Below are 27,765 nucleotides of genomic sequence, written 5' to 3' on the forward strand. Positions count from 1 at the left end.
GCCCCTTTGCCTGCCAGAACTCCTCGCCTTGTACCCTTAGTTAAGTCCAGGTGGCACCCAATTAAGCTGAGGGCTCCTCCCGAAGCCCAAAGGTGGTCACACTACTGGTGAAGCCGAGCCGAGACCAGGGTCCTTGGCATTTGTTCTGGTATTGGGTGCCGGCCGTGACATACATAGACATCAAGATGGACATGTGATTGCACTTGTGGATACAATCTTGTACAATAAAGATGGGGTTGGTCTGTACACTTTCTTCCCCCAACACAAAAGTCATAACATGTGTCGACAGAGTACTTAATAATACTAGGAGATATCGTCCTTCCCTCAGCCAGCCCACTCGCTCCCCTATTGTCCAACACAATTTACTGAAAATCCAGGACAACTACCAATTTTGTAGTTCTCTAGTCACTATATCTTAAGTAGCTCCTAGTAAGTAGTGGATGAGATAAATCTAAATACATAAGATAGTGTGGACATGTTTTATATAGGTTTTGATATAATTTGCAGCCTGGGGGTTGTCTATTAAGAATGGTCTCTAGCCAATCTATACGGTATACAAAATTGGATTTTGGTCTCACCAATTCCAATGATGGGGTGCATACATTCAAGATCACTTTTTTAAAGTTTCCAAATATTTACCATGTGGGGGTAGATCATATGTTGATTTGTAAGATAGCTTTACAGTAAATAAATACAGTACATCATTCCAAAAATATTGTATTGATGGGCAGGCCCATAAACAGCTTTAGGAGAAAAGCATTTTGGTCCAACCATGCAAACTTTTATTTCCTTAGTATTTTAAACTCTTATGGGGGATGTAATAAAAGTTGCAAAGAAAAAACAATTTTGCACCAATGAGAATACAAATTTGCATTTCACAATATTCTTCCTCAAATGTTATTGCACTTTTAAGAAGTACTTGAAGGTGTCGTAATTTTTGGAGCAAACATTACTTTTTTATATATACTCACCCCGCAGTGGAAAACTATAAAATTCACAAACTTTCTTCCAATGTCATAAGTGGTTGCTACAGTTTCTGGGTTCCGTAGCAGCTGCTAAGTGTTTAATTCATGCCCACATTGCTATACTGATTGCATTTTCTTAGACTTTATTAAGCCAAGCATTTATTCGATAGAATGTCATGTTTTTTTGTGGAAAACTCACTTATTAGCAAAGCTGCAAATATGCAGAGAATTAAATTTTTTATGCATATACCCTTTGGAGAACACAAAAATGGAGCTAAAACCATCAATAAATAAGGCATGTATAGTCCTTAAAAAGAAAAATGATGATCGTATATTTATACATGTACTTCCTGTGCAGGATTGCAATGATTCAACATAAAGAGGGTCTATTTGGGGAATAGCAGGCAATAAGCTTGTTGCCGAAGCCACTCATGGGAATGGATCATTGTCATACACCACTGAATAAACAGCTAACACTACCGATTTTTGAACGACAGGAACCTAAATGATATGCAGCGTTATTTATGTGCTTGGTGAAGTTTTATTCAAGCACAACAACAACAAGAATCTCCACATATCAGCCAATAGCTACACATAATATTTATCTGGTGAACTTGTCCTGTACTAACATATGTAACATCTACATTTATATTTATTTATCTTACAAAATAGGGTTTGTTGTCTCCCCATGAAATGCAGACACTATTTTGTTTTTGTTCCAAGTTATCTTATGTCCTCTAGAAGGTTTTTAACAAAACTAGGACAAGATTTGTGAAAACGCAACCGAGGTATTTGCCTTGGCTGGCACATTTTCAGGGTGGCTGATGTATATGATGTGTATGTGTTGTGCTCAATGAAGTGTTATTTTACACCAAAATGGCATTATAGATTTGGGAAGATATTATTTGGCACAACCTTTACTATTTGGTATTGCCAAATTATGCAATGGGTACTGTAGACTCTTGGCTAAAGTTTAGGTCACACTTGGGGGTTATTTATCAAAGTCTGAATTTATCTCAATATTTTCTGCTACAAAATCTGCTGTGGTTTTTTTGCGCTTATTTATTATTCCATTTTCCCGAAAATTTGCTTTGCAGGAATAAAAATCAGTTCTTCAAGTTTTTTCAGATTTTTCCATCCAATTTTCAAGTTTTTTTGGAATTTTCACACAAAATTTCTGAAAACTTCGGGGTATTGCACGAAACCCAGCGCACATCAAAAAATCATTGGGACTTCTCCCATTGACTTATATGCAATGTCGACAGGTCTGAGATGCCGGATTTTCAGATTCTGACTTTTCCATCCTCGGGGTCTAATAAATTCAGAAAAATTTGCGACTTTTTAAAAGTCAGATTTTAACAACAACAAAAAAAAATCACAAATTTTTCGTGATTTTTGCATTCGGAGTTTAGTAAATAACCCTCCTAGTGTTTGGCCTTTTTTTCTTTTATTAATAATGAAAGTCTGTTAATAAGGCCCATGCATCCTGTTCCTGGGGCAGCAAGGCTCAGCTGTGGTGGGCAAATATGAAAGCAAAGCAGCGGGCAGATTATGTAAAACCAACTAGGAGGAGACAAAGCACATCATGCACATCTCAAGCAAAGTCATGCTGCTGTTGCTGAGGTCTTTACAATGTTGGCAACCTGGGGCTTCCTTTGCAACCAACACTGGAAGCAACAAAGACCAAGAGTGAGAATCACATTCACTGCTACTAAGAACACATGGATAGTTTTAGTTGTGCTGTCCTGAAACACTGCAGAGAGATGAGCATGACAAACACTGTAATAGATATTCTAAAGATGGTCTTCAAAACATTGTAGAGCTTCTACATTTTTACTTCGGAAATTGAAATACCATGCAGACTGCTCCTACAACAACTGATTCTATCCTAAGCATAAACGCTATAGAACAAATGTACAATAATTCATATACTTGATGCTCAGCTTGCAGCCTTCCATTATTTATCACTAAGCACTCTGTGCAATTTTGGCAGGGAGATTAGTGGAGATGTGGCAGGGCTCTATAGTTTGAGATTATTGGTTTGGCAAAGCCTTCGAGAGACAGTCTGAAGGTTTGATGTGCTGCAAACATAAGAGCAAACACTTATGTAGCTCAGTTATTATTATTATGCTATTGTATAAGCTGTACAGATTGTTGCTGTAGTAGAAACAAGTAGATGCATGCCAACATTATCTTCAGTTTGAAAGGTGAATGTCTCAAGTCAGACTTGGTTTTAGTACTACACTTCATTGTGCATTGAGTCTTTTGATACATGTACTTTAATGATAAGCAATCCTATATTCACTGGGGATTGGCAATATTTTAGACATAAGTTCTGGCCCTGGTAGGTGCATAGTGGCATAGGATACTCTGCTCGACAGCAGTATGTTTATATATAGCATGATAATGTTGCAGAAGTCAGTTCTACTCAGGCCAAAACTCCAGTCCCCTAAATGCCTTGAATCAGACCCAGACTGGGAATCTGTATATTCTGGCTAATGTCAGAGGGCTGCTGTAAATTGCCATAGACAGTTACAATATATTGGGCTGTTGGGAGACTATTTGGGCCTCTGTGTACAGGTATGGGACCTGTTAACCAGAATGTGTGGGACCTTGGATTTTCTGAATAATAAATCTTTTCATAATTTGGATTTTCATACCATTTACAGGTATAATAAAAAAAATTGAGTTTTTTTTAACCACGAAAATGTGAATTTCACCCAAAAAAATGCAAATTGTTATGGAAAACACAACTCGAACCTTAATAAATAACCCCTAAATAAACCCTAATAGGCTGGGTTTGCCTTCAATTCGGATTAATTAGATCTTAGTTTGGATCAAGTACAATGTACTGTTTTGTTTTTACAGAGAAAAAGGAAATCATTTTAATAGAATTTGGATAAAATTGAGTCTATGGGAGATGGCCTTTCCATAATTCAGAGCTTTCTGGATAATGGGTTGCCAGATAACGGATCCCATATCTGTACTTGAAATGCCAGGGCCTCTTTTGAATCCCAGCCTAGACCTGACTTGAATGTTTGGTTATTAACAGATCTGTAAAAAATAAGAATTAGTTATTTATGCAAGGCAACGTAGAAGATGGTGTTGTGGCTGATTACTGCAACATTGCTTCAGTGTTACGTGCAGTCATAATGAACAGTGGAGAGGCTAGCAAGGGACAGGCAGCTACTACTTTACATAGCAAATACATTTACAAACAACTTTTAAATGACTGAATATTTGCAATTAATGTACATTGGAACATTCCTTAGAATGATATTTATTTTATATTTAGCTGTACACCCTATTTAACCTGCCTTGCCCAAGAAAGCTTTCAGATGGGATCCAGCAATCAGTAAGTTTCCCACTTTATGATACATTATAGTCTGATAAGTGCCATGTTTGTCATATTTGGTACAAAGTCACAATAAGGTGCCACACTCACACTTCTCGCTGTTTGAAGCCTCGGGTGCAAGCTGTACTCCTCTCTGCACAGGTTCTCTCACATGAAATGAACAACTGCAGCAGAACTACGATCTTTGATCAAAACTTTTTATTTGTGCGACAACGGCAACGTTACGGGCTATACCAGCCCTTTACCAAGCCAGTATTTGTCATATTTGGTTTAACATGCACTGGTTAAATAACTACCTTCTACTGTAATGAAGAATAGTTCATTGTAATAAAAGTGGTGTGGTGACTATTACTATCAAGTCCACTTAAGTGTATATATCAAGCACCATTGGGAAACTTAACAGCAATTATGGCAACAAAAAGCTAACCAGTTTAAAAGATGAGGGAAAATAATCTTCCCATTTGTACATTGGAGCCATCAAATATATGCAGAAAACATCATTCAGATTCTGGAGCTTGCCTGTGGCCAAATTACAAGTATTGTTTTTAATGCTATTTTTTCTAAATATCAACAATAAAACATTAAATATTCAGTAAATGCACAATGATGGTTTATTTTGCACCAAATAAAGGTTGTAACCTTTTTTGGCTTGACATTAAACACGGGTAGTAACCCTTAAGCAGAATGCGTGTGCTGGAGTACTTCGTTTTGCTCCAAATAAAGGTGCATTGCTGAATCATGACATCTTTTTAAATAAGACAAAGTATTAACTTTGTGCTTGTGTTCGACCTAATGGAAACACAGCAGGCACATTATCTCTGTTCATTTCAGTGTGAAGCATTGACTCTTTTGCTGATGTTTTCACATTTTGTTAAGATTTTCTTCATTTTCATAGAAACCCCAGAGTTATTGGTAACTCCAGCTCAGTCTGTGTCAGTTGTGGCTTTGCTCTTCACAAAGGCCATCAGAGCAGAATAAGTAGAATTAAACTCTCCTTTAGCTGGTGCTGGTCTAGTCATTTGCCCTGATTTACTAGGTTCTTGTTTGTCTTGGGCTGATCTGGATTTTATGACCCTCTGGCAGCATGAACAAGCCCCCAGGGGTTACCAATTCAGTAACTCTGCCAATGGCATTATTATTATTAGCTGCATTTAGCTAATTAACCCACTGGCAACCCACAGATGGGAACTGTCAGTGCCATGCATACATGTTTCCATGCTATCCCAAAATATTTAAAAATACTGAATATTATAGAGAGTGTCCCAGGGGAGAAAAACCTAAGATAGGTGAATGCTGTACAGCTCAGAGATAAGCAATCTGCTAACAAAAGCTATGGTTTACCTTCAAATGGAGGTGGATAAAGTAATGCCAAAGACAGCAGTAGATACAGAACGGCTATAATTCCGTATAAAGAAGCAAGGGACGGTTATTTCTCAACAGGTTCAGGCCAATGACACTATGATATCCAAGTTCATGGTATTGCTGTATGCTTGCTCTTTCTGTTACACAGAAAATGAAGTTATACATTTGACAACAGAGGAAGTCAAGTTTACTAGTAGGGGCAGCGAGATGATATTTAAAGGCTGAAACAGATTAGCATGGTTGGGTAAATAACAGCTAACAGTATAGGGTACAAAAACATTTACAGTAGAGATAAGATGTCCCATTCATTAGATGCTACAATTAGGGAATACATATCATGATTAAAACAATGTTGGGCAGATTATGCTTTCAAAAACACAGCAGGTAGAGGTGTCGAAAGTTAGCTTGGATACAGAGAAAACAGGACCCAATGGTGTTTAACTCATTTAAGATTAGGCTGGAGGAGAAGACTATCTGATGCAAACTGCAGGAGTACTCTCAGCAGTGTCATAGTAATGAAGCTTCTTGAAAACCATCAACATTTAATACTCTTATGGGACCTAGATGATGTCTTTACAGAAAGTATCAGTTTATTACTCAAGCCACTCATCTAGACAACTTGGACTAGGCAAAGGCTACAACTAAGCCTAAATATGTTAGGAATCTGGTACATCAAATCCAAAATACAGCAGAAGATTTGACTCATATTAATGTTAACCTTTTACATCATTCCACTCTAAAGTGCTATCACTGGGATTCCAAGGAATTATTCAAATACAAAAATCTTTAGATACACACTGACCAGATAATATAATGCCAGCAGACTGCAAAATGAGGCTGGGATGTTGAGACTACATTGTATAGCTTGATTTTACTTTTTAATGACATAAATAACATATTGTTCTGGCTGTTCCTTAGAATCATTGTGTTTACATGCAAGCTATTTTGATATAATCATATGTAATTATAACCAGGGTCTATATTTTTGATTGCAGGGGAAGCTTTCATATTAACTAGTTGAGCTTGTTAGAAGTTACAACAGAGCTACTTTGACAGTGGAACGATGCTCAGATCTGGCAAGCAAGATCCCTCTAATTACAGTTTGAACTACATACGGTATGTAACCTCTATTTAAGGAAAATGGAGGCAAATATTCACTTTTCCTTTCATTGTAATTCTTTATTTATTTTTAGGCATTCTACAAAAATATATTCTGTCCCAAACAATATTTTCCCATAGACACCTGAAAGAAGCAAGAATGCAAAAAAAATCCCCTTTTGTAACTTTTTTTCACAGAACCCCGGTATTTACTTAGCAATGGTGTATGGTCAGCCATGGAAAACAAATCCCAACATTTGGGGGTGTCCAATATAAAGTACAAATGAGATAATAAGATAACATGAGATAACTCAATGTGTTTCTTGCTGATTTACAAGCATTGTTGCTGAATTGCCCCAGTGAAGTTACCTAAGGCAGCAAATCAGATCTTTGCTTTCATTTTCTAATATGTAGAGCATGTTTAAAGCTAATTGCTGATTAAATTCTATAAAGGCAGCACATAACAAACTGTCTTTGAATGCATAATCTAATGCCTTACCTTTCTATGTCATATTCATATTCACATTAAATATGTTTTAAGTCTGGTCACTGATCTACATATACTAATGACAATAGGGTGAAAATACTCTACCATCCTGTGACCACCAGCTCTGGATGAACTTGGATGAATGAACAAATCACATTGCTCTGAGGGTTGTCAGGAACTCTAGTTTTTCCAGCTCATGGAGGATCATAGGTTGGACACCAAGTATATGAACTGTGTCCCTTCATATCCAGCATCCTTTATGCTTTTTGCATTGCCCTATAAGAAGCTTATACATGCATGTCTAGTATATCTTTTGCACACATTTTAAACAGCATTTTTATGGGATTAGGGAGCTGACCAATGAGCAATGAAAATGATGGTTTTACTTTCAAACGTATTATTATTATACTTTATATATGTTACATGGTACGTTCACGTTTAGTAGATGGATCAAAACCAAGTGCTAATGGCTAACATGGGCACCAGCACCTGTTAGAAAATAAATCCATAAGAACATAAAATCCAAAAATAAGGTTTGTGATGCTGGAAATTGTAGGTAACATCTTTGGAGTACATTGAAAGTAATACAATAATAGAATTGTAGGTAACATCTTTGGAGTAGATAGAAAATAATACAAAGCCTATGGCCATCCCCATAATTTATTACCGGAATGCATGCCTAATCAGTGCCAGGGAGCATTTCCTATTACCAAATATGTCTAGTTTTTGCAAAAAGACACATTTTAAAACTATTGTAGAAGTGTTTCCTTATCGTTTTACCTTGATCCCTTTGCTTATTAACCATGGTAAAAGCTGAAAATATCGCAGTAGTGAGATTCAAAAAGAATCTCAACTGTGGTCAGAATAAAGCCAAATAAAGACCTTAAAGCATGACCAAACTGCAAGAGAAAGGAAAATTCAGCCATTTCATTACTCGTCTCCAGGCAAATGACTAAAACCCTTTCAAAATGTAAATGCTTTTCCTAAAAATTAGCAATTGTTTTCAGTGCACAAATGTACAATGCAAAGTGTCAGCTTGAAGACGTCCCTTGGATCTAACAGGGGACAGAAATTCTGTCACTGAACTGCGGATTGACCATTGCCATAAATGAAAAAAAAAAAGCATTTAATGAGAAACCATGTGCTCTGTATAAAACTAATTTCATGCCTTCAAAAGCACACAGAGGCTTGGAGCAAGATAGCGGCCCTGGGACTTGACAGATTGGCTAGCACAATTGGTTTGCTTCACACATACAGCCGGCATAGCCAAGCTCTACAGATGTGGGTGGCAAATGCTCAAATCATCGGTCATATTTAATAAGTGACTTCTCCACTGTTTAGCTGACTGGTGCTCTTATACAGATGCCTGTTAACTAAAGAAATATGAAGAAAACATTTAGGGGGGAAATGACCAGAAGTTCTGATTTTGGGGGTGGAGTTATACTCTAGGCACATGCCAGATGCTTCATACCTGCATCTCCCCAACTCAACTGATTTAAATGTGCTATGATTGTTGCCTTACCCTTCTATTTAGGACATGGTTGGCTTTCCTTGCATAATTACCTCAGTATCTGATGCCAGATGCTCACATTTTTCTTCAAAATTTGTCTCACTGTGGTTGATTCATAAAAAATAACATAATTTTACCTTGGTAGTACAAGCAGTATGGCATCATCCAAAAGAATGTGCAAGTCTATGCAGGATTACATTACATAGTAAATTAGTTTGAAAAAAGACACACGTCCATCAAGTTCAACCTTTTAACTATTTTAACCTGCCTAACTGCTAGTTGACCCAGAGGAAGGCAAAACAAAAACATTTAAAAATTCTTCCTGACTCCATAATGGCACTCGGACAAGTCCCTGGATCAACTTGTACTATGAGCTAACTTCCATAACCCTTACCATTTACCAAATGACCATTTATGGGAAAACAATAAAGCATTCACTGCCATTAAAAAAGTGTATTTTGGCCTCTAAATAGAATATTAATACATACTGCAATATTAAAGATTTGTAAAAATAAAAATATATTATAAATAACTAAGTTGATGATAACTTTCAACTCCAATTCTCAGAGTTTTGCAATGGGAAACAGGTGCATACTAACCTGTTTGAACTAAAACAACCTGTGGCTTTTCAGGGGCTGCAGAACTACAGTTCTATGGACTGGGGGGGGGGGTAGGACAGCAGTGGACGATGAGCTGCAAGTTGCTGATCTTTTTTTATTCTAAAGAACCAGAGAAAGTATTAATGAAAAATCTACATCTTACAGCACAAAACATTGTGCCAAGGATACAAAAATATAGCACCCTGCACTTTCTATCAGACTTGCACAGCATACAGCTGTGAATATACAGTTTAGTCCTCCTTCTCCCTGTCCTTTCTCCTATACAGGTACAGAGGGGATCTGGGCTGACCACCCTGAATCACCCACGGAGCTTGTGTTCTTGCATTCTGTTTTTGGATCATCCAGTTCTATTCAGCTTTAATCCCCCACATTAATCTTCCAGGTCTCAGTGGATAATCGGATGACAATACCAACCAGCTATAGGGAAAATGTTTAGGAGGAGAAATACAGGGAACTCATTACGGTATTTATCTATTACAGCGGTGCCAAAATATAAGCATAACAATGTGAGAAATTCCCAAGTTGCCTTGTAGCCTCATCTCAGGTTGCCAATACACATAGACAGGCAAACACACATATATACTGTATACATATAACATTCACATATATAGCACAAAGCACAAAGCTTACCTCGACGGGAAAATCCACTCCACATTTTAGCAATGAATAAGTCTATGCTTAGGTAGCAGCAAACAGCGACCAAGTTGGACAGAGGGAACTTCCAGTAGGTGAAGAGTATAATCTAAAGAACTATGCTCTGGCACCGACCATCTCCGTGTCTGAGCAGTTTCAAATCAATGCAGTCACAACCCTCTGAGATGCTGGTTCATCTCACTGCTCATTGAAAATCCTTTACACGCTGGCAACATTTTTAAGGGAGAAGAAACGCGTACTGAGTCATTTGTAAAGAAAGCAAAGCAATTACAGAGCTGTGTCTTTATGCAGGGACTGAAACATAGAACTGTGTCACACCAGACGCCTGATGTGAAATTATGCAGACAAAAAAAGCAACCTAAAGGCTTCATTATCAATGCATGAAATCAGCTACTGTGATCAAATTCAGGCAAGCTGCAGAAAGGCATGTGATTATAAAAGGTTCCACCAAATCAGCCCTGAACCGTGCAGAATGAAAGAGTCATCTTTATCAACTGTGCACTTAAAAATAGCCCGTTCCCTTAAATAATGGACTGGAGAGGCAGAGGATAATCAGTATTCTGTGCGGTGATGAGCAATTGTTTGGAATCAGAGAAAAAAAAACCCTTCCTTTAATCCTTTAACGCAGTAGTTCAGCATTCCAGAGGTTTTACACTACAACTCCCAGCATCCTTAGCAAGCTGAAAGCTAAGAATATTGAGAGTAAGCAACTAGAGGGCCATAAATTATAATACGCACGCAAAGCATAAAAGATTAAAGCATTACAGAGGATCTTTAACGTATGCTATATATTCTGTGTCTATTTTGGAAGTAGAACAGATCAGAGCGAGAGACAGATGAGTTTATTATCCATCACATTTGTAGTGTGCTAATGCTACCTGCTCTGATTCAGTGCCGAGGAGACAAACCATACTCTTACTTCAGAAGATAAGGAAGGTGTGAAAGTCTAGAGATCATGTTGATACTTGCTGAATGGGAATCTTATTCGCTGCTTGCTATAGCAATGCAATGTCCGAGACAAACAAAATATTACATTTGATTCTGCAGGAGAGAAACATTTTGCTATGGTTCCTTTAGAAGCACTGCCACAATGAGGGGTGATAACTTATGTATTTATTGTTATTTAAGTAGGGGCTCTCTGAAATAATGGCTGCACACAAACCAATATGCAAGGGTCGCTGGCATGCTGATAAATACTGTATACATGTTTAGTGGATCTCTGTCAACAAACAATTGCAGCTGTTTATAGAGTTGCTTTACTATGAAAATACAAATAAGCCTCCTGGTGTTCTCAATTACTTTCCTGCCCATGTATTCAGTGTTTTAATTGTTTTTACTTTCTAGAACACCCACACACTCCAGAAAGGTTTAATGTCTTTGTAAACAAAAGCAGAACGGAAAGTGGCCTTGTCATCAACAAACCCAGGACCCCAGCATGAAAAAGCAAAGCTAACCACCATGCCACTCATTTGCCAAGTGCTGCTTGGGATATGGAAAAGAATGAATCGTATTTACTTTAGTCCCTATGCACAGTTGGGTGATGAGTAGGTGCACTTAGGTGCTAAACACATCAACCTGAAAAATATTGTACTTATAATTCCTCTGTTGATATAAAAAGATCACAGGTTCGCTTTTTTATCTTGTGTCACTTCCACAGTCCAATTATAAGTACAGAAATTTCCTTTTCCTACATGTAACGTCCATACAAACCACATGGGAATGAATCAGCCGTAAACACAAACTCAAGCAGCCTCCAACCTGCAACCAAGACTTTGTAAAGGAGTTTATTGCACAGACTTATTACTTTATTAGTACAGGATACTCTTACACCATTTCCTTGACCTAGGTAATGCCCTTAGAACATTTAATTCTGAGTAGGAAAACAATGCAATCAGCAGGTGTGCTTTTAGGATCCCACAGGAATACAAGTTTTGTGCAGTAGAATGAAGGCACTGCCATCTCTAAATATAAAATAGATCTTTCAGCAATTTGGGATTCATACATGTTCTTTATACAATATTTAGATGAACCCTATAAGACTCATTAATGATTGTGCCCTCAATTGTGGGTGCTCTGAAATGGGCGCAATGCAGAACACATGCTGTAAAATCCATTAAGGTGGTTGTGTCAAAACTTGCTCATGTGATTGTAAATGGCCTCTCACATTTTGATGTTGCCAAATCTTAAATTGTTTTCCTTCCATAAGATTTTCGAATGTTCAATTTTTTTCTTATAGTATGTCCTGTCTGGATCACATTATGCAAAAATACCCACCTTGGAACTGCTTGCCCATTGAAGCCAATGATAGGCCAGAGCTCCAAAATCCTGATCTATAAGTGCCTGTTTACTGTCCCACGCACTGGGGTATATTTATCAACGAGTGAAGTTAGAGATCGCCACAGTCCTCTAGAGTGAAATTCCACCACTCTCCATTCATTTCTATGGGATTTTTAAAAGAGTATTTATCTATGGTTGAAAATGAAAGTTCATCTTTTGATAAATAAGCCTTTCAAAATCCCATAGAAATGAATGGAGAGTGGCGGAATTTCACTCTAGCAGACTGTGGTGATCTTTAACTTCACTCTTTGATAATTATATACCCCACTGTTTTCACCTGTCCTGCTCAGGATCAGTGCGCTAAGAGCTCTTAGGGTAAGGACACACTGGACGATTTGTCGCCAACGTTTTAAAAAAGTAAATTGCGGCGACAAAACGATCGTCTTTTTTGAAGAGACGATTCACAGCGACTATTGGCACAGAGCGATTTGTATCCCATTACTCTGTGCGGTACGTGCTCCACCGAAACCGGAAACGGTTTGAGCTTCCCGCTGTAACCTGGCATCTTTACGTGCTTGCGTTCTTGCGTCATTGCGTTCGCATTGTAATTTGAATACAATTGCTGCTACTTATCTGTATGTGTGTGCGTGTCTAGGAGATTTCAGTGCTTTTCTAAGTACATGCTATTTCTGATAAATCGCTCGGAAAAGGGTCTCAGTGCGTTTTGGAGCTACAGGCGATTCACAAACGCGCTGTGGGCACAGGAGCTGGCGTCTTTCATTTGTTTTTGTTCAGAGACAAAACGAGCGATATGTCGCCACGATTTGCTTTTTAAAAACGTTGGCGACAAATCGTCCAGTGTGTCCCTACCCTTAACAACAGAAAATAACATACTGTTTTAATGCTAACCAGTGTATAACACTCTCTCGCTAAAAGAAATATAAAAAAATAAATATATATATATATATATGGTATAGTATATATATGGTTATGGGTAAATATTATAACTTTCCTATGGTGCAGACTATATATATATATATATATATATATATATATATATATATATATATATATATATATATATATAGTTCTTTAGAATGAGTTGGCAGGTTATCTGCCCCTGTATGGGCCCCTCCAACCTTAATTTTAAGGTTGAATCGAGGGCCGCATCAGTCCTAGGGCCAAATAATCAGATTATTCTTATATCAGCCACCTTGGGTCAGCATATCAGGGGAAAGATCTGCTCGTTTGGTGACAATCAGATCTTATAATGTATGGCCACCTTAAAGGGCACCTACAAAAATAATATCCCAACAACAGGTGCGTGTTAACAGAGCCCGCGCTCCGGTTGGGGGTAACAGTAGACTTTTTTTGAAAAAAATTCTGGAAGAGCTTTGGAGAAGCCGCACACCACACAAACCCAAAGATTCTTATCCTGGTGCCCAGCGATAGAGGAATCGGCCACCTCACAATACGGGTAAGAAGAATTTCACTGGCACACAGGAGTTGCGGTAGCAGGGCATGACATGCTTGACAAAGGGGCGTGTCCCGAAACGTTGCACAACTGCATAATAAAATTGCAAGGGCTTGCCCTGCTACCGCAACTCCTGTGTGCCAGTGAAATTCTTCTTAAAAAAAATTCTGCCAACTATAGGCCAACTGCGCGGGGAGAAAGCTCCCTGTACGAGCGGTTGTGTTGGGGCACACGCATGTTCTATTATTCAACACAGCACCGCTGAAGAATGTAGTTAAAAAGCCTTTAGTTGAAAACACATGGCTTTTGATTTGTGACAAGTGCAACGTTTCTAGCCTGTTCAGAGTTGGACTGGGCCTGTGGGACACTGGGAAAAATCCCGGTGGGCCCTGGCCTCTTGTGGGCACCGCCAGCCCAGATCCTCCAGATCGTCTTAATGGCGCGGCCTCCCTTTGTCGGGGGTTGCGGAAAAAAACAATTTGCGTGTGCGCACAAACGTGGCGACACTTGCCTGAGCACAAAGCCGTGTGCATGCATGCGCACAAAGTCGGCGCAGCGCGCATACATACAGATGAAATGTGGCGCGCTGGAGTGGCAGGGGGGCCGGTGGGGGCCCCTGGGGAAGTGGCCCGGTGGGCCCCGAGACCCCCAGTCCGACCCTGGGCCTGTTCCTGGCCGTTTATCAAAGCACATGCATGCACATAATAAGCGAATGCTGCGACTTGCTCATTATGCAGATGCGCGTAACGTCAGAAGTGCATTATAGCTGGGCACTATGTAAGACATGGCTGCTCGCACCGGGTGCTCCCTCCCCGTGCTACTGTTACCCTCAACAGGAGTATGGGCTCTATTAGACCACACCTTTGGTTGGGGATAATTTTTGTTGCCCAACAGTTGCCTTTAAGAGAGAGAGAGCATTATATTTGGTCTGTCCTTGAAGTCACAGGAGTGACTGAAACAATTTACTGATAAAAACTACAACTACTCCTGGTGAGTGTTGTACTTTGTGTATATGGATAGATAGATAGCAAGAAATTGCCCAACATAATAGGCTTTGAAGGGCTCTTCGCCCCCTGTCTCCCATTGAGCAGTTGATAATGGATTGTTAACAAACACAATGTTTATCTAGGTACATCACACAGACAATGAGTTCCCCGTTAACAGGAATGAGCACATCATGGCACAATCTCCTCACGGTGATATTTTCTAATTATCAATGGCACTTTGTTTCAAGCCAAATATTTAGATTTAATGTGTAGCCTATGGCTTGACACTACGCCTAGTTACAGCTTTTCCAGAGGTGTAATCTACCACAACATTTCTCCTGTCGGCACTCTAAAAATAGTCCCATCCATCATCTTTAAAATCACACAATGAAAATAATCAAGCAATCAAACACAAGCGGCACACATCCTTGCAAGGTGTTTGAGACTGGCTACTAAGCGTGATTGCAAGAAAACAACAAACAATTCCTTAAAAAGCAGATAACCTGGAAGCAGGGTTTGTAATAAATCAAGGTTTCAACTTTTGCGGCGGTATAAAATTCCAACACAGTGCCGTTCCGTGAATTATTATTCCATTTTGGTATATTTAGTAAGTTTTATGTTAGCAAACAAGAGTAGAAAGAAAGATATCAGATGCGACTTTTTTATTAATACAAAGCTAAGAAGATATTCAGTGTGACCAAATGTGATCTGACTTTTAATATTCTCTAGGAACCACAGAACCAGGTAAATCAAGTTTTAACAGTCAAAAGTTTTAGAAGAACCTCTGCAAACCAAAAGTTTAAAAAAAATGTTTACTATGGGTAGAATAGAATGTGTATTGATATCAATCTGTCCAGGCCAAACATCTGGTCAGCTGAAGACATAAGGCCTAGATGTGGTCTGGGTTATTGGCAATGTATAAGAGTTGGTTTAATCCCAGTTGCAGGAACTGCATCTGAAATCACGCTATGATTCTAGAAACTGCCTCTTGTTTACAAATATTTTTGTTATTCACTTCAAAAAAAACAAGCCTGAAAGGTTGTTCACAGTCCCACCTGAAAGTTTTAAATGGCTGGGTTAAAGATACTTCATGAAAAGTGCATTTTCTTGGAGCATGATCTTAAACCTGGAAATGTAGGTAATATTGATAGACTATCATTAAGCACCTACAATGCTGGTAGAGAGAAAGGATATACAGAGCTTCTGATAGCACATAATTTAATCGAAAATGTATAAAAATAAATATATAAAAATGATCTGTACACATGATGTAGTTGGACATGATAAGCTCAATGTCTAGATAAAGGATGCTCCATCTGTAGGTGGCTAGAGGGGTGAGATTACAAATCTGATGGTCCCATGTGTATTTGTCGTGTGCAACTGCACCCCTTTGTGGTCTTGCACTTTTTTCCCTAGTCTGACCCTTTCACTTTTTTGCCAACCTGAGCACATGGCAGATTTTTACATGTACAACCTGTGGATAGGTATAGGCAGTATGAAGAAGGTTCCCCTTTATACTAATGGCGACTTTGACACTTTTTGAATGAAGGATTCCAATCTGTGTATCTCTGACGAGCTGGGGAACCCCAAAGAAAGAGCAATCCATTCTATGAACTGTTTCATCCCTTGCGCCATCCTAAAAATAAATATATATTTCTGCATGTTTCTTCAGAGCAGCTGGTGTTGCAGAAAATAAAATTGATTTCTTGCTACTATAGTTGCGTTGCTTTATCAGCCATTAAGAGACACTCCTTATCAAAGCTTTACTGGAGAGTACTAAAGAGAGTTGCTGCCTAGGAATTTTAATTTCAAACAGTAGCTGGGTGCAGGCAATAAGTCATACAACTGTATTTACTTGTTTACTGCTGCTCTCAGAACAAATGACTGTGCATTTCCTTTCCTCCGTAGCCTTGGAAGTTGGATATAATGAGGGCTATCTCAGAAGGTAGGAAGCATGAAATATGGTTTATAGTTGAAAATAATAAGGCTGAGATACTTCATAAGACACACACACGTGTCTAGGCATCAAAAGCTCTGTTGCTCACAGGTTAATGAATATACAGTCCTGTTTGAATAGATATATTGAACTATGTACCACAGGCTATATTGTGATCATCTTGGACAATAAGTGGCTAATAAGACACCATGAAAAGAGGCCATAGCTGCTAGCAGAACATTTAAGAGGACATAAAGCTTCCATAACAATATTGCTCAGCTGCTGGTTACTTGAGCAAATGATTTTGCTGGAATACAGTTCTCAGCAAATTGCAGCAAAAGAGATCCATATTTTTATGCTTAATTCAATTATTTTGGTGCCTTCATGATATATTTCAACCTGCACATACAGATGGCCTTTCTGAATATGGGTACACTGCATTACATAAGTACCTGGAGGCACCAGAAAAGCTCCACTGTTATGGAGACTGGCTTACTCCCTGCTGGCACTGAACACGTCAATGGTCACAGCAAGCTAACCTTTCTGTTTAAAGTAGCCTACTTGGCTTTGGAACAGTTAAGGTATCTCCAGTTGTCAAGAAAGTCATTCATGTATCATAAAAATAACCATAACACAAATACAGTAGGTACAGACATGAAATTAGAATTAGATGAAAACACACACACACAAATATATATAATACACAAAAGCCATGAATGTCTTATATCCTTATAAACGGTGAGTTCTGATGTCATCAGTTATAAATGGTGAGTAGTGATGTCATTTCTGTCACATGACTCACTAAAACGTGTGTATTATAATAAATAAAGTACCCCCAGTTGTAAAATATGAGGATATTAGAAGTTACCTTGGAGTTCCATGACCTGTATAAAAACACTCGGCCTTCGGCCTCGTGTTTTTATTTGGTCATGAAACTCCTCGGTAACTTATAATATCCTTATATTTTACAAGAGGGGGTACTTTATTCACTATATATCAAACATTTACCTCCTTTTTTGTGACCTGAGTTTTTAGTGCAACAAGTCAAACCAATGTCAAGGTTATTTAATGTTTAAAGCTTAATCAGACAATCTCAGACAATTCACCAGTGTTAACTAAATTCCACCACAACTTAAGGTCAACTTATTATGTTGAAGGTATGTCACATTGTATTAAAGAGGCTTGTTAAGGTGATCCAACATACATAGCTTGAAGAGGTTCTCAGCTTTGGAAAGCCCAAATATTCTGACACAGAAACAAATGTGATTTGCTATTCTGGATACCCCAGGAGCTATAGTAGAGTGGCTAATGCGTCAGTGTGTTCCTATATCCAAAACAGAATCTCAGATCTAAGAAACCACTTCCACCAACATCTTAAAGGCCAATTTCAGCAGAAACTTCAAGACCACATAAGACAGAGGAACATTGAAACATATTTTAATAGAGCATCAGTTCTCAGACATTTATCTTGTTTCCTAAATAATATATGATGGTCCTTTTAAACAAACGACGGTGCTGGGCACCTAGGGGGAGAAAAGCTGGAGGTGTCTAGACTGAAAGCCAGTTGGTGTGGGATTTGGAGAAAATGCCTATTTACATAGATGTCATGTAAAACAAAGGTCAAATGGGATTTTGGGGACAACTTCATTTTGCGGGAACTGTGGCTGAATGGCTACTAATACAGTAGTATTTTTATGTACTGTATCTGTACTGGGTCACTATCAAATATCTTGAGTCCACATAAATGGTGAGACTCCCATTCCTCCATGACTATCATAGTGGGCCCTTTGAAAGCTTCACTGGGGCTTACTTGTTGCTTTGTGCCAGGGAGCAGTAGGCCCTCGGGGTGTAAAACAAGCCTGGCTGTCCCTCTTACTGTGTCCCTCATCTACTGGAGCTCAAATATTTTATTGCTTTGTGTTTTCTCTGTTTTTGACCTTTTTCTTCCATGAAAAATATATCACCTATTATTAAAATACATACACACACACACAGTATGATAACAAGTAAAAAGAGGGACAAAAAATGTTTTGCACGTAGCCCTGCGAAAACATTTGACCATGCCCCTTTATGTGGCCACACCCCCTAATTACCATGTTCATTTTACAAAATTTAGCAGGTTATGAAAGTTTTGAAAATAATTCTCCTTATCTAAATTGTTTTTTTTGTGTCTCAAAATTGTTACAAAGTATCTTATTTGCACCTGTTAGCTGTTCTGTGCTCTCTGCTAAAAGCCATTTAACTGTTTCTTTTTCTGGCTGTTCAGTGCAGAGAAGATAGGGACTTTCCAGTACAAATGAGGGACTGCAGGTTGTCAAAAGAGGGACTGTCCCTCTGAAAAAGGGACAGTTGGGAGGTATGTGATAAGTAGTAATTTTCTGAGTTATACAATGGGTAACAATACATTCATTTTACTTAGTGGAGATCTAAATTCTCAAACTAAAAATTTATATTTATTATTATGACATCTCTAGAGCCAACTCTGCTCCAATGGATGAGTGAAAACAGAGCAAACTTTTGTTTAATTCCTTTCCAGAGGAAACACAATTTCTACAGTGATCCTTCTAATTGTGACCTGAGGAGGAGGAGGAGGTGTGATGCATGTAATTATGTATGACACTGAGATCCCATCTGTACCAACATTCACTGTGACTCAGCCAAAGAATGTCAGCAAGTAATTCTGCATGCATCAAGAGACGCAAAGCCTTTCTAAATGCCCATAATCACTGACAATAAATGGACATCATTACAGACCAATTATTGGCAAATGATGTGACCCAAGGGAAGATGTAGAGGCCTTTAAGAAATAAATTCATATTATACAATTCAAAGAACTGTAATATATATATATATATATATATATATATATATATATATATATATATATATATATATATATATATTTTTTTTTTTTTTTTTTGGTTTTTTTTTAAATTTATTTATAAATCGAGAGAGAGAGAGCAAGTGAGAGATAGTAAAACCCTCAAGGTACTTTAACCTTTTTAGAGCCCCCACTTCATTAGAATCCAGGGCACTGTCAAAAGAGAGGCATTGTACCACTGAATGTGCATTCTACAGTTCTGAATTTCCTCTTGAGTTCTGCTGTGTAGTTACTGTTGGCTCTGAAATAGTTAAGCTGTGATATTCTCATTAAATTATTAATGTCAGAATAAAAGGTAGTTGGCTGTACCTGCCTAAATAATGTCATTCTGGAAAGACATAATCACTTCTCAAAATAGCTATTTCCATTTATTTTCTTCTAACACAACAGCGATTTAGTCTTGCTTTACTGCTGGGATTCTTAACATACACTAAGAACCAGAGCTACTGTCCCACAATAGCGGGATAAAATACATGTTTTCTAAAAAGACTTGTTTGCATTTCTAACACTGCTGTCAGGAAAGTTTTTGGGGCTCATTTATCTGATGCAGTCCACTATTTTTTCTGCACACTTTAAAAAAATTGCTGCAGGTCTCTGCATTTCAGACCTGTGTTCACCCCATAACTTCAGAGTTATGAACCTTGTGTCATGAACCTTGCTATGCTGTATCAGGCCAGATGTAAAGCAGCCATAACAGAATGGTGATCATTGCCACTGAAGCTGTCCTGTCTTTGCAATATGTGACTGTCCCTATAATCTAGTCCTCCACCCCACTGCAATGATGCCAGCAGGTTGCAAAAGTCAGGGGAGGGATGGAAAGGAATTTATCAAGGAAATATAAAAAATAAGGTGTGTGGGTTAATTTAACATTTGTGTTTTCAGCCTGTATGAATCAGGAGGATTGGGAGAAATATATTTAAAGAAAAGGACCCATTTTCAGCATCTTTTATCAAAGAAGCATGATGTGCCTTTCCCTGAGAATACACTTCAGAGATGACACATCAGTAAGACACAGTTCACTTATAGAGGAGCGTCAGAACAAAACGGCTGTTTTTACTTCACTGTAGGCACTCAATAATGGCATAGCATCAGAGAATTTACAGCAGAGCCAATAATGTAACCTTCTCCTTTTGATCATTTGCTGCTCTATATTTGTATTTTGCTGCCATCTTGTGGCAAGCACATGCACGCACACACATACACAAAAAACTTTATGGTTGAAGTTTCCAACCTCTTATAAAATGTGTCAATGGCAACCTACATAAGCAATGAAAAGATGGTATAAAATGTTTTCTGAACCTGTATAGATTAACCAATATAATTTTGACTTTTTCATTATGCATATGCATGCATACAGACTTAACCAATCACAAGCAAATGGATGGAGAAACCTGTATTTCTGATCTTAAACCTGCCACTAAGCTGCTCAGACTGTGCGTTTCTCACCCTTAACCCAAAACCAACAATTGCACTAATGCTACAGAGAAGATAAAGAAGATCAAGATCAGAAGACCCCTGAGAGTTGGGAATTTATAGCCAAATCTGTTTCCTGAGCAGTCAGCATACCTGGTTGTTAGTACTATTGGACAGAATAAAAAACAGACATCCTATAATGGAGCTTTAAGTAATAGAGACCAGAAGCAGGAAGTAACAAGTAATCAGCTGTGACTATGTGGGACTCATGACCTAGTGATGTCCAAAGCCTGTTGCTGTTAGGAGAAAATACTTTGTGCAAAGAACAGCTAGAGCCGTAGAGTCCAAGAGATGCCAATTTGAGTGATAGCAACCAATACATATAATTTTTATGCATAGGTGGCTAAAATAGGACAAGTAAGGCCTATAGGGATAAAAAGATAAATTGCTTCATGATACACTGGAAAGCACCAGCAAGGTCAATAGAGGAGAATAGGAGGAAGATCTGATTTATTTGGCTGCTCCAGTGCTGCCATAATGACCTCTATTGTGACCTACTTATAGATTTCACTCTACATGAAACACATTTTCTTCCACGTCTATATTTTGCAATGCAACTGAGCCAGCATATATCATATATCAGATACCTATAGATAGATGCACCAGCCAAGGTCACACTAAAGGCTGATATAATAGGATACGCTGCACAATCTGTTCCAGATATCCTTCCGGTAACATTGCTAGGGCATGAGATAAAAGGGCAGTTATGTACTAGCCTGCCAGTGCCGGACTGGGATGCCAGGGGCCAACCAGAAAACCTTAGGTTGAGGGCCCACTTTCCAAACTACTATACCTCCTCTCCTCACTCAAACTCTTTATTCTCCTAGTCTCTTTTCTCTCTATACTATACTATAGTCTTCCATTAGTAAGCCTCTTTGTTCTCATAAAGAAATAGGGAATGACCATGAAATAGGCCAATAGGCCATGGTTAAAAGCAAGAGGCCCATTGACCCCTTGGCCCACCGGGAGTTTTCCTGGTATCCTGGTGGGCCAGTCCGACACTGTAGCCTGCCGTGGGGAATTTTCTCTGCAAAGTTTCTTGTACATGGGGGATTTTTGAATCAGAGGGGTAATTTATATACATTGGCAAATAAGTATTGGTGCAGTACAAGATTGTGAGGTGCCCTGTGTTGCACTGATATAGGTGCATACTAGTGATGGGCGAATGTGCGGCGAAAAATTTGCGAATTTCGCGTGAAATTCGGGAAACGGCGAAAAATTCACGAAACGGCGCCGGCGTCTTGTTTTTGACGCCGGCGCCCGTTTTTTTGACGCCAACGCCCGTTTTTTCAGAAATCTTTTTTTTGACGCCGGCGAATTTTTGATGGTACATAGCCCAAGCATATGCACCTGTAATACCCACAGAGAATGTGGGCATAACGTGGTACCTGGGGCACCCTGATGCATATACTGTAATACATAGTAGGGTTAAAGAAGAATGTTAGGCACCCCCAAGTGATTGTAGTTACTTACCTGAAACCCCAGGCCGGTGCTCCTATCAGCAGAAAATTGCACCTGCTCTGGGTTATACCAGTGAGCACCATGGAGTGACTTCCGTCTTTCTCTTTCTTCAACTTTCCAGGGGCAAACGCATGCGCAGTTGAATGTAATAGCCGACATTTTTGTTAAAGTTCGGCTTTTCGCTCTACTGCGCATGCGCAGCTGCATGAAGAAGGAGGAAGACGGAAGAAGATCGCTCTGTGGCACCCCCAAGTGCTGCAAGCCTTTCCTTCTCCTTTAAATCAGTCAGCACATCATTTGAACAATCTATCTGACTCTCACATTTGTATTGAAGGGAAAAATGTCCAAGCTGGCTCATCACACGTGCCCAGGGTTCTTACAAATAAAAGTTACTTTCCCTATTGCTGAAAGTTTGGGCCTAATTTAAGAATGAGTGAGCACACTCAAGCATTTAGGTCCAAAATCCACACAAGAGCTCCTAAACTCCCACATGGTTTATCCTTTCAAATACCTCGGCTTCCTTCTAAGAACGTTTTTTTCCCCTACCAAAAATAAAAAAGCAGGTTTTAAGTGCCAAGTTTTTCATTTCTTGGACAAACCCTCTCGGGAGAGAAAGAACCCACTCAGCTGGAAGCCGAGGTATTCAGAGGGAGAAACCATGTAGGAGTTTAGGAACTCTTGCATGGTTTTTGGATCTGAATGTTCAGGCATGAAAGTTTGAGCATTCTTAAATCGGGCCTTTAGTCTTTCAAAAGGTACTTCCACTTGGTACATGTTATTTCAGGGGTGCCCAAAAGGTAGATCAGGATCTACCAGTAGACCTTTAGTTGGTTATCAGAAGCTCTCAAGACACTGTCACAAGACACAGCTTGTCTAAATCACCCTCTTATTTCATGGTTTTTATTCAGTTATTATGTTATGGTTACAAAGAAATAGATGTTTGTTAAATATAGAAATATACATTTTCTTATAAATCAATATGGAAGCAATATTTTCCATGGAAAGAATGCTAACAATGCCTTTACGGATGTAGATCATAATGGGACATAATCATTAAAAGTAAACCTCACATTTGTGAAGTAAGAGTGCTCCTGTGTTATAGGTAGTTCCTTAGCATAAATACAGCAGTAGCCACCTCACAGACTACTCAAACCAAGTGTCCAGCCCCAGAGCTCACATTAGTTCTAACATCACTATTATTTATTGTAGCCCAGCTAGCTACCCTACACCTAGATTTGTTATAGCAGACACTAGTCCTTACTCTAGCTGGTCATCATTCATGGAGGCCATTCTCCTGGACATGCACTAAGATGCTTTACTCCCTCAAGGACCATGTTTTTTCTCCACACTGAGGCCTGTTGCCCAAGCATCTACCCTCCTCTACTGATCAGAGGTCAAGGAAGCATAGACCTGGTATCCACTTCCACTTATACACTAGGGAATCCCACGTGGCACTCCTGGGCAAAAGAGGTTTTTACTTCCCAGAGGGCAATGCTAACCTAGATGGGACCTCCTACAGCCACAGGAGATAAATCTTTAGTAATTTTACACCTGTTCTGATTTGGGTAAACCTTATAATTTCCTACTGGGTTTGGTTGATGTGGCTGGTGGACACATCCCTACTTCTTTTGAGCAAGTAGTCTGGCAAGAATAGACTACAATAATACATGGTCAATTCATTCCATGATATTGTAGGTTGAACCATTTGCAGAAAGAAGGGGAGCTTTATCTCCACCCTCCCTGGAAAGTCTTTTCAAGTAACCATCACTACCCAACACAATTTTTACAAAGATTAAATATATATTTATTTAATATTGTTCTGATTTTTAGACATTAACATTCAGTGGTTTGTTTGCTCTGCTGAGCTAACCTTTCGGATCTCTTCACTTTTTTTAATCTAAAATGTGTTCTCCTTGACTAGCAGAGACTTCAGCCTCTCAGATAATGGGTAGATGTTATTTTACTGACAAATTAAATTATTGCAATGGCTATGGTATTATATTTAATAATCTATTCTCATCTATTGGGGCTATTGATCTGATCTATATCTGTATTTTAATTGAAAGTAAGTAGATGCAGTGCCAAGTATCAGAAATGCACTTCTGCCCTACTCAAGCACAAATGGGACTGTAACACTGTAAGGATAAAAACAGATCTCTTTCCCTCAAACACCATGACTTTACACAACATTATGAATTGTTTTCAGCAGCTAATAAAATCTTAATAGAATCCTCTTAATCCTGTGAGGGCAGAACTCCAGTTCATGTTTAACTCTCTTTCCCAAAGGCGTGAGAAACATCAGCTATTTAATAGGAGCCAATGCTGTACAGCACAGTCATGTAACCCGTTAGCTCTTCATTTATCAAATGCCACAGTTTAATTTATATAATAGCTATTCATACACACAGACAGGTAGGAAAGGTTTGTAATAACATGCAAATCTGAAATAGCCATCATTTCTACAAATAATAATACAGAATGTACAAATATCAAAATAATGCTAGCTTACTCCAGCCCATGATTAAAATAAAAGTACTAAACTGCACTTACTATATTTTCCATTAAAATTGCATTTAGGATTCACAATCTACATACCGGCTGAACTATGGTTAATTTATAAACATCAATTTATTCATTTTATTCTTTTAAGCAAACAGTAGAGCATAAGTCATGTACATACTAGGGGGCCCTATGGAGTGACCCTGGACTCAAGTGCAAGAACACTAGGGGGCGCAAAAGTGAGTCCCTTAGTTCTGATTCAAAAAGTACTTGCATCCAAGTCATGGTTGTGCTCTGCACTTAGCACTGAGTTTGAAATGTGGCACTAGGGGCAGAGTAAAACGCATCCAGGTGCCAAGCAGCCATGACCGTAGAGGGCTTGGTTCCAGCCAGTGCTCCCTAACTTATGCGTTTTAATGACACTCAAGTTATGGGATGAGTAGAGGGCAGAGCAGTTTTTATCTATATGACTTGCCCCTTGTGTGGGTTTTTTTGCATAGAGACCTCAATTTTTTACAGTGCATCAAAGGATGCAAAGTACAGAAAACATGGAGGAGTACACATATTTTTGCACTTTGCACCTTGTCCTGCATCTAATGACTCCTGTGTACACAGAGCATATACATGGGTTTAAGGTCTACAACATTGCTTATCTATGCTAAGACGTTATCCAGTCTTTAGGAGTCCTTTAGAGGTCTACGGGAAATATTTAAGCAACAGCATCTTATCCAACGCTAAGTATTAAATAAACATTTCACATGAAATATTCTGCTCACTAGTAAACAACAGTATTAAAAAGCAAAGAATCACGGAGACTCTATATAAAAACTTGATGCATGCATGAGCATGCATGTAGGGTTAACCAAATAGGTGGAATTCAGAGGCATAGCAGCCAAGATGATAGATGTTTCCTGACACCAAAGAGCCATACAAAAGTAAAATTTCTTCTTCCCAACCAAAGTTTGGCATATCTAACCTATGATCACTGGAGATATAGAGAGTATAATAGTACATATGCACATGTGCAAGTGCAACTCACCTGTGCTGGCGCTGACAAGCAATGAGTTTGAAGGTGAGTTAGTGGATATTTTCCCATTGCTGAGCTGCTTTAACCTCTTCAGGTGAGACTTGCCATTGTAGTGGATTTGTGCTTGAGCCGCTGAGTTCAGCTGGAGGTTACACACCTCACACAGTGAGAACAGGATCTTCTTCTTCTCATTAGCAAACTGATGCTCCGTCCGTTCATTCCAAGCTACTTTTTCCTCAAAGCAGCGCAAAAACATGGCCGTACTCATCCTCCCGTTCTCAAACACATCGTAGTCTGGACTCAGTGGCCGTTTCATTTCTAGAAAGGCAACAACATGTTTTTAATGCCAAGGCACTGCATTTTACATCACAGGCTTTCTATTTATATCTGTACACAGATATAGACATTGGAAAAAATTAACATTTTTGCACAAATATTTTTATAGGTGCCACTAATAAGCATTAAAGTTAATACACAGACCGTTTTATGCATACGTCTGCATTTTTTGCTGTCTGAGAATACACTGAGGACAAACCAGACTAATAACAATACACTATATGGTTAAGTAATACCCATACAGAATTGGTTTGCAGCGATGGAAATAGAAGAAAACACGTGGCCTGCAGAGAGCCTTGATCTCAACCCAAATGAACAACTGTGGGATGAATTGGAATGCCAATAAGAGCCAAGCCTGAACACCCAATATCAGTGCCCAATAGGTTATACATGAATGGAGAAAAATCCCACCAAGAAGAGAATTAGGGCTAACTTCAAATTAATGGTTTTTGGAAGGAGATGTTAGACAGACAGGTTTATACAGTACAGGATCTGTTATCCAAAATGCTCAGGACCTGGGGTTTTCCAGATAAGGGATCGCTCTGTAATTTGGATCTCCATAACTTAAGTCATCTAAAAAATAATTCACCAATAGGATTGTTTTGCCTCCAGTAAGGATTCATTACATCTTACTTAAGATCATGTGCTAACTACTGTTTTATTATTACAGCGAAAAAGGAAATCATTTTTAAAAATGTGAATTATTTGATTAAAATTTAGAGATGAATTTAGAGGTCGTTGACCTTGTAGGCATTGTTTGCCCAGTTTTTTTGGCCGCAGCCACTGAAGCACAGAGGCCAGAAAAAATATGCCATATAAATGCTGAAAATAGTCATTTTTTTGGTCGCAGCCACTGAAGCACAGTTGCCAGAAAAATTATGCCATATAAATGCTGAAAATATAAATTTTTTTGGTTGCAGCCACTGAAGCAGAGGCCAGAAAAATTATGCCATATAAATGCTGAAAATATAATTTTTTTTGGTTGCAGCCACTGAAGCACAGAGGCCAGAAAAATTATGCCATATAAATGCTGAAAATATGCATTTTTTTGGTCGCAGCCACTGAAGCACAGTTGCCAGAAAAAATATGCCATATAAATGCTGAAAATAGTCATTTTGTGCCATACGTTGACCTTGTAGACATTGTTTGCCCAGTTTTTTTGGTTGCAGCCACTGAAGCACAGAGGCCAGAAAAAATTAAACCAGTAGGGTTTGCACCCTAGTCTGTAACGGTGGCGGAGGGAGGAGGACGCTAAAGGACAGCTGTGTGTGGAGTCATGAGGCTTGAAGAGAAGGACAGCTGCATAGAAGTCAGAACAAGTCTTCCGGCGTGCAGTAACCCTCCGAGATCCACCCCTCATTCAT

General features: G+C 38.8%; 1 protein-coding gene across 4 annotated transcripts in view; it reads right to left on the minus strand.

Annotated features, from left to right (window-relative positions):
• Positions 1–27,765, minus strand: part of znf385b.L (zinc finger protein 385B L homeolog) — a 289,009-nt gene that overhangs the window by 188,380 nt on the left and 72,864 nt on the right. For 3 of the 4 annotated variants that reach the window (XM_041575943.1, XM_018236005.2, XM_041575941.1), the window contains exon 2: positions 26,078–26,383. In XM_041575943.1, coding sequence (XP_041431877.1) covers positions 26,078–26,381 — 304 coding nt within the window. In that variant the 5' untranslated portion in view covers positions 26,382–26,383. Of the gene's footprint in view, positions 1–10,027; positions 10,529–26,077; positions 26,384–27,765 lie in introns of those variants that run through there. The other variant, XM_041575942.1, reaches the window with a different exon arrangement.

The sequence above is a fragment of the Xenopus laevis genome, chromosome 9_10L, assembly GCF_017654675.1.
Source record: "Xenopus laevis strain J_2021 chromosome 9_10L, Xenopus_laevis_v10.1, whole genome shotgun sequence".
Taxonomy (NCBI): Eukaryota; Metazoa; Chordata; class Amphibia; order Anura; family Pipidae; genus Xenopus; species Xenopus laevis.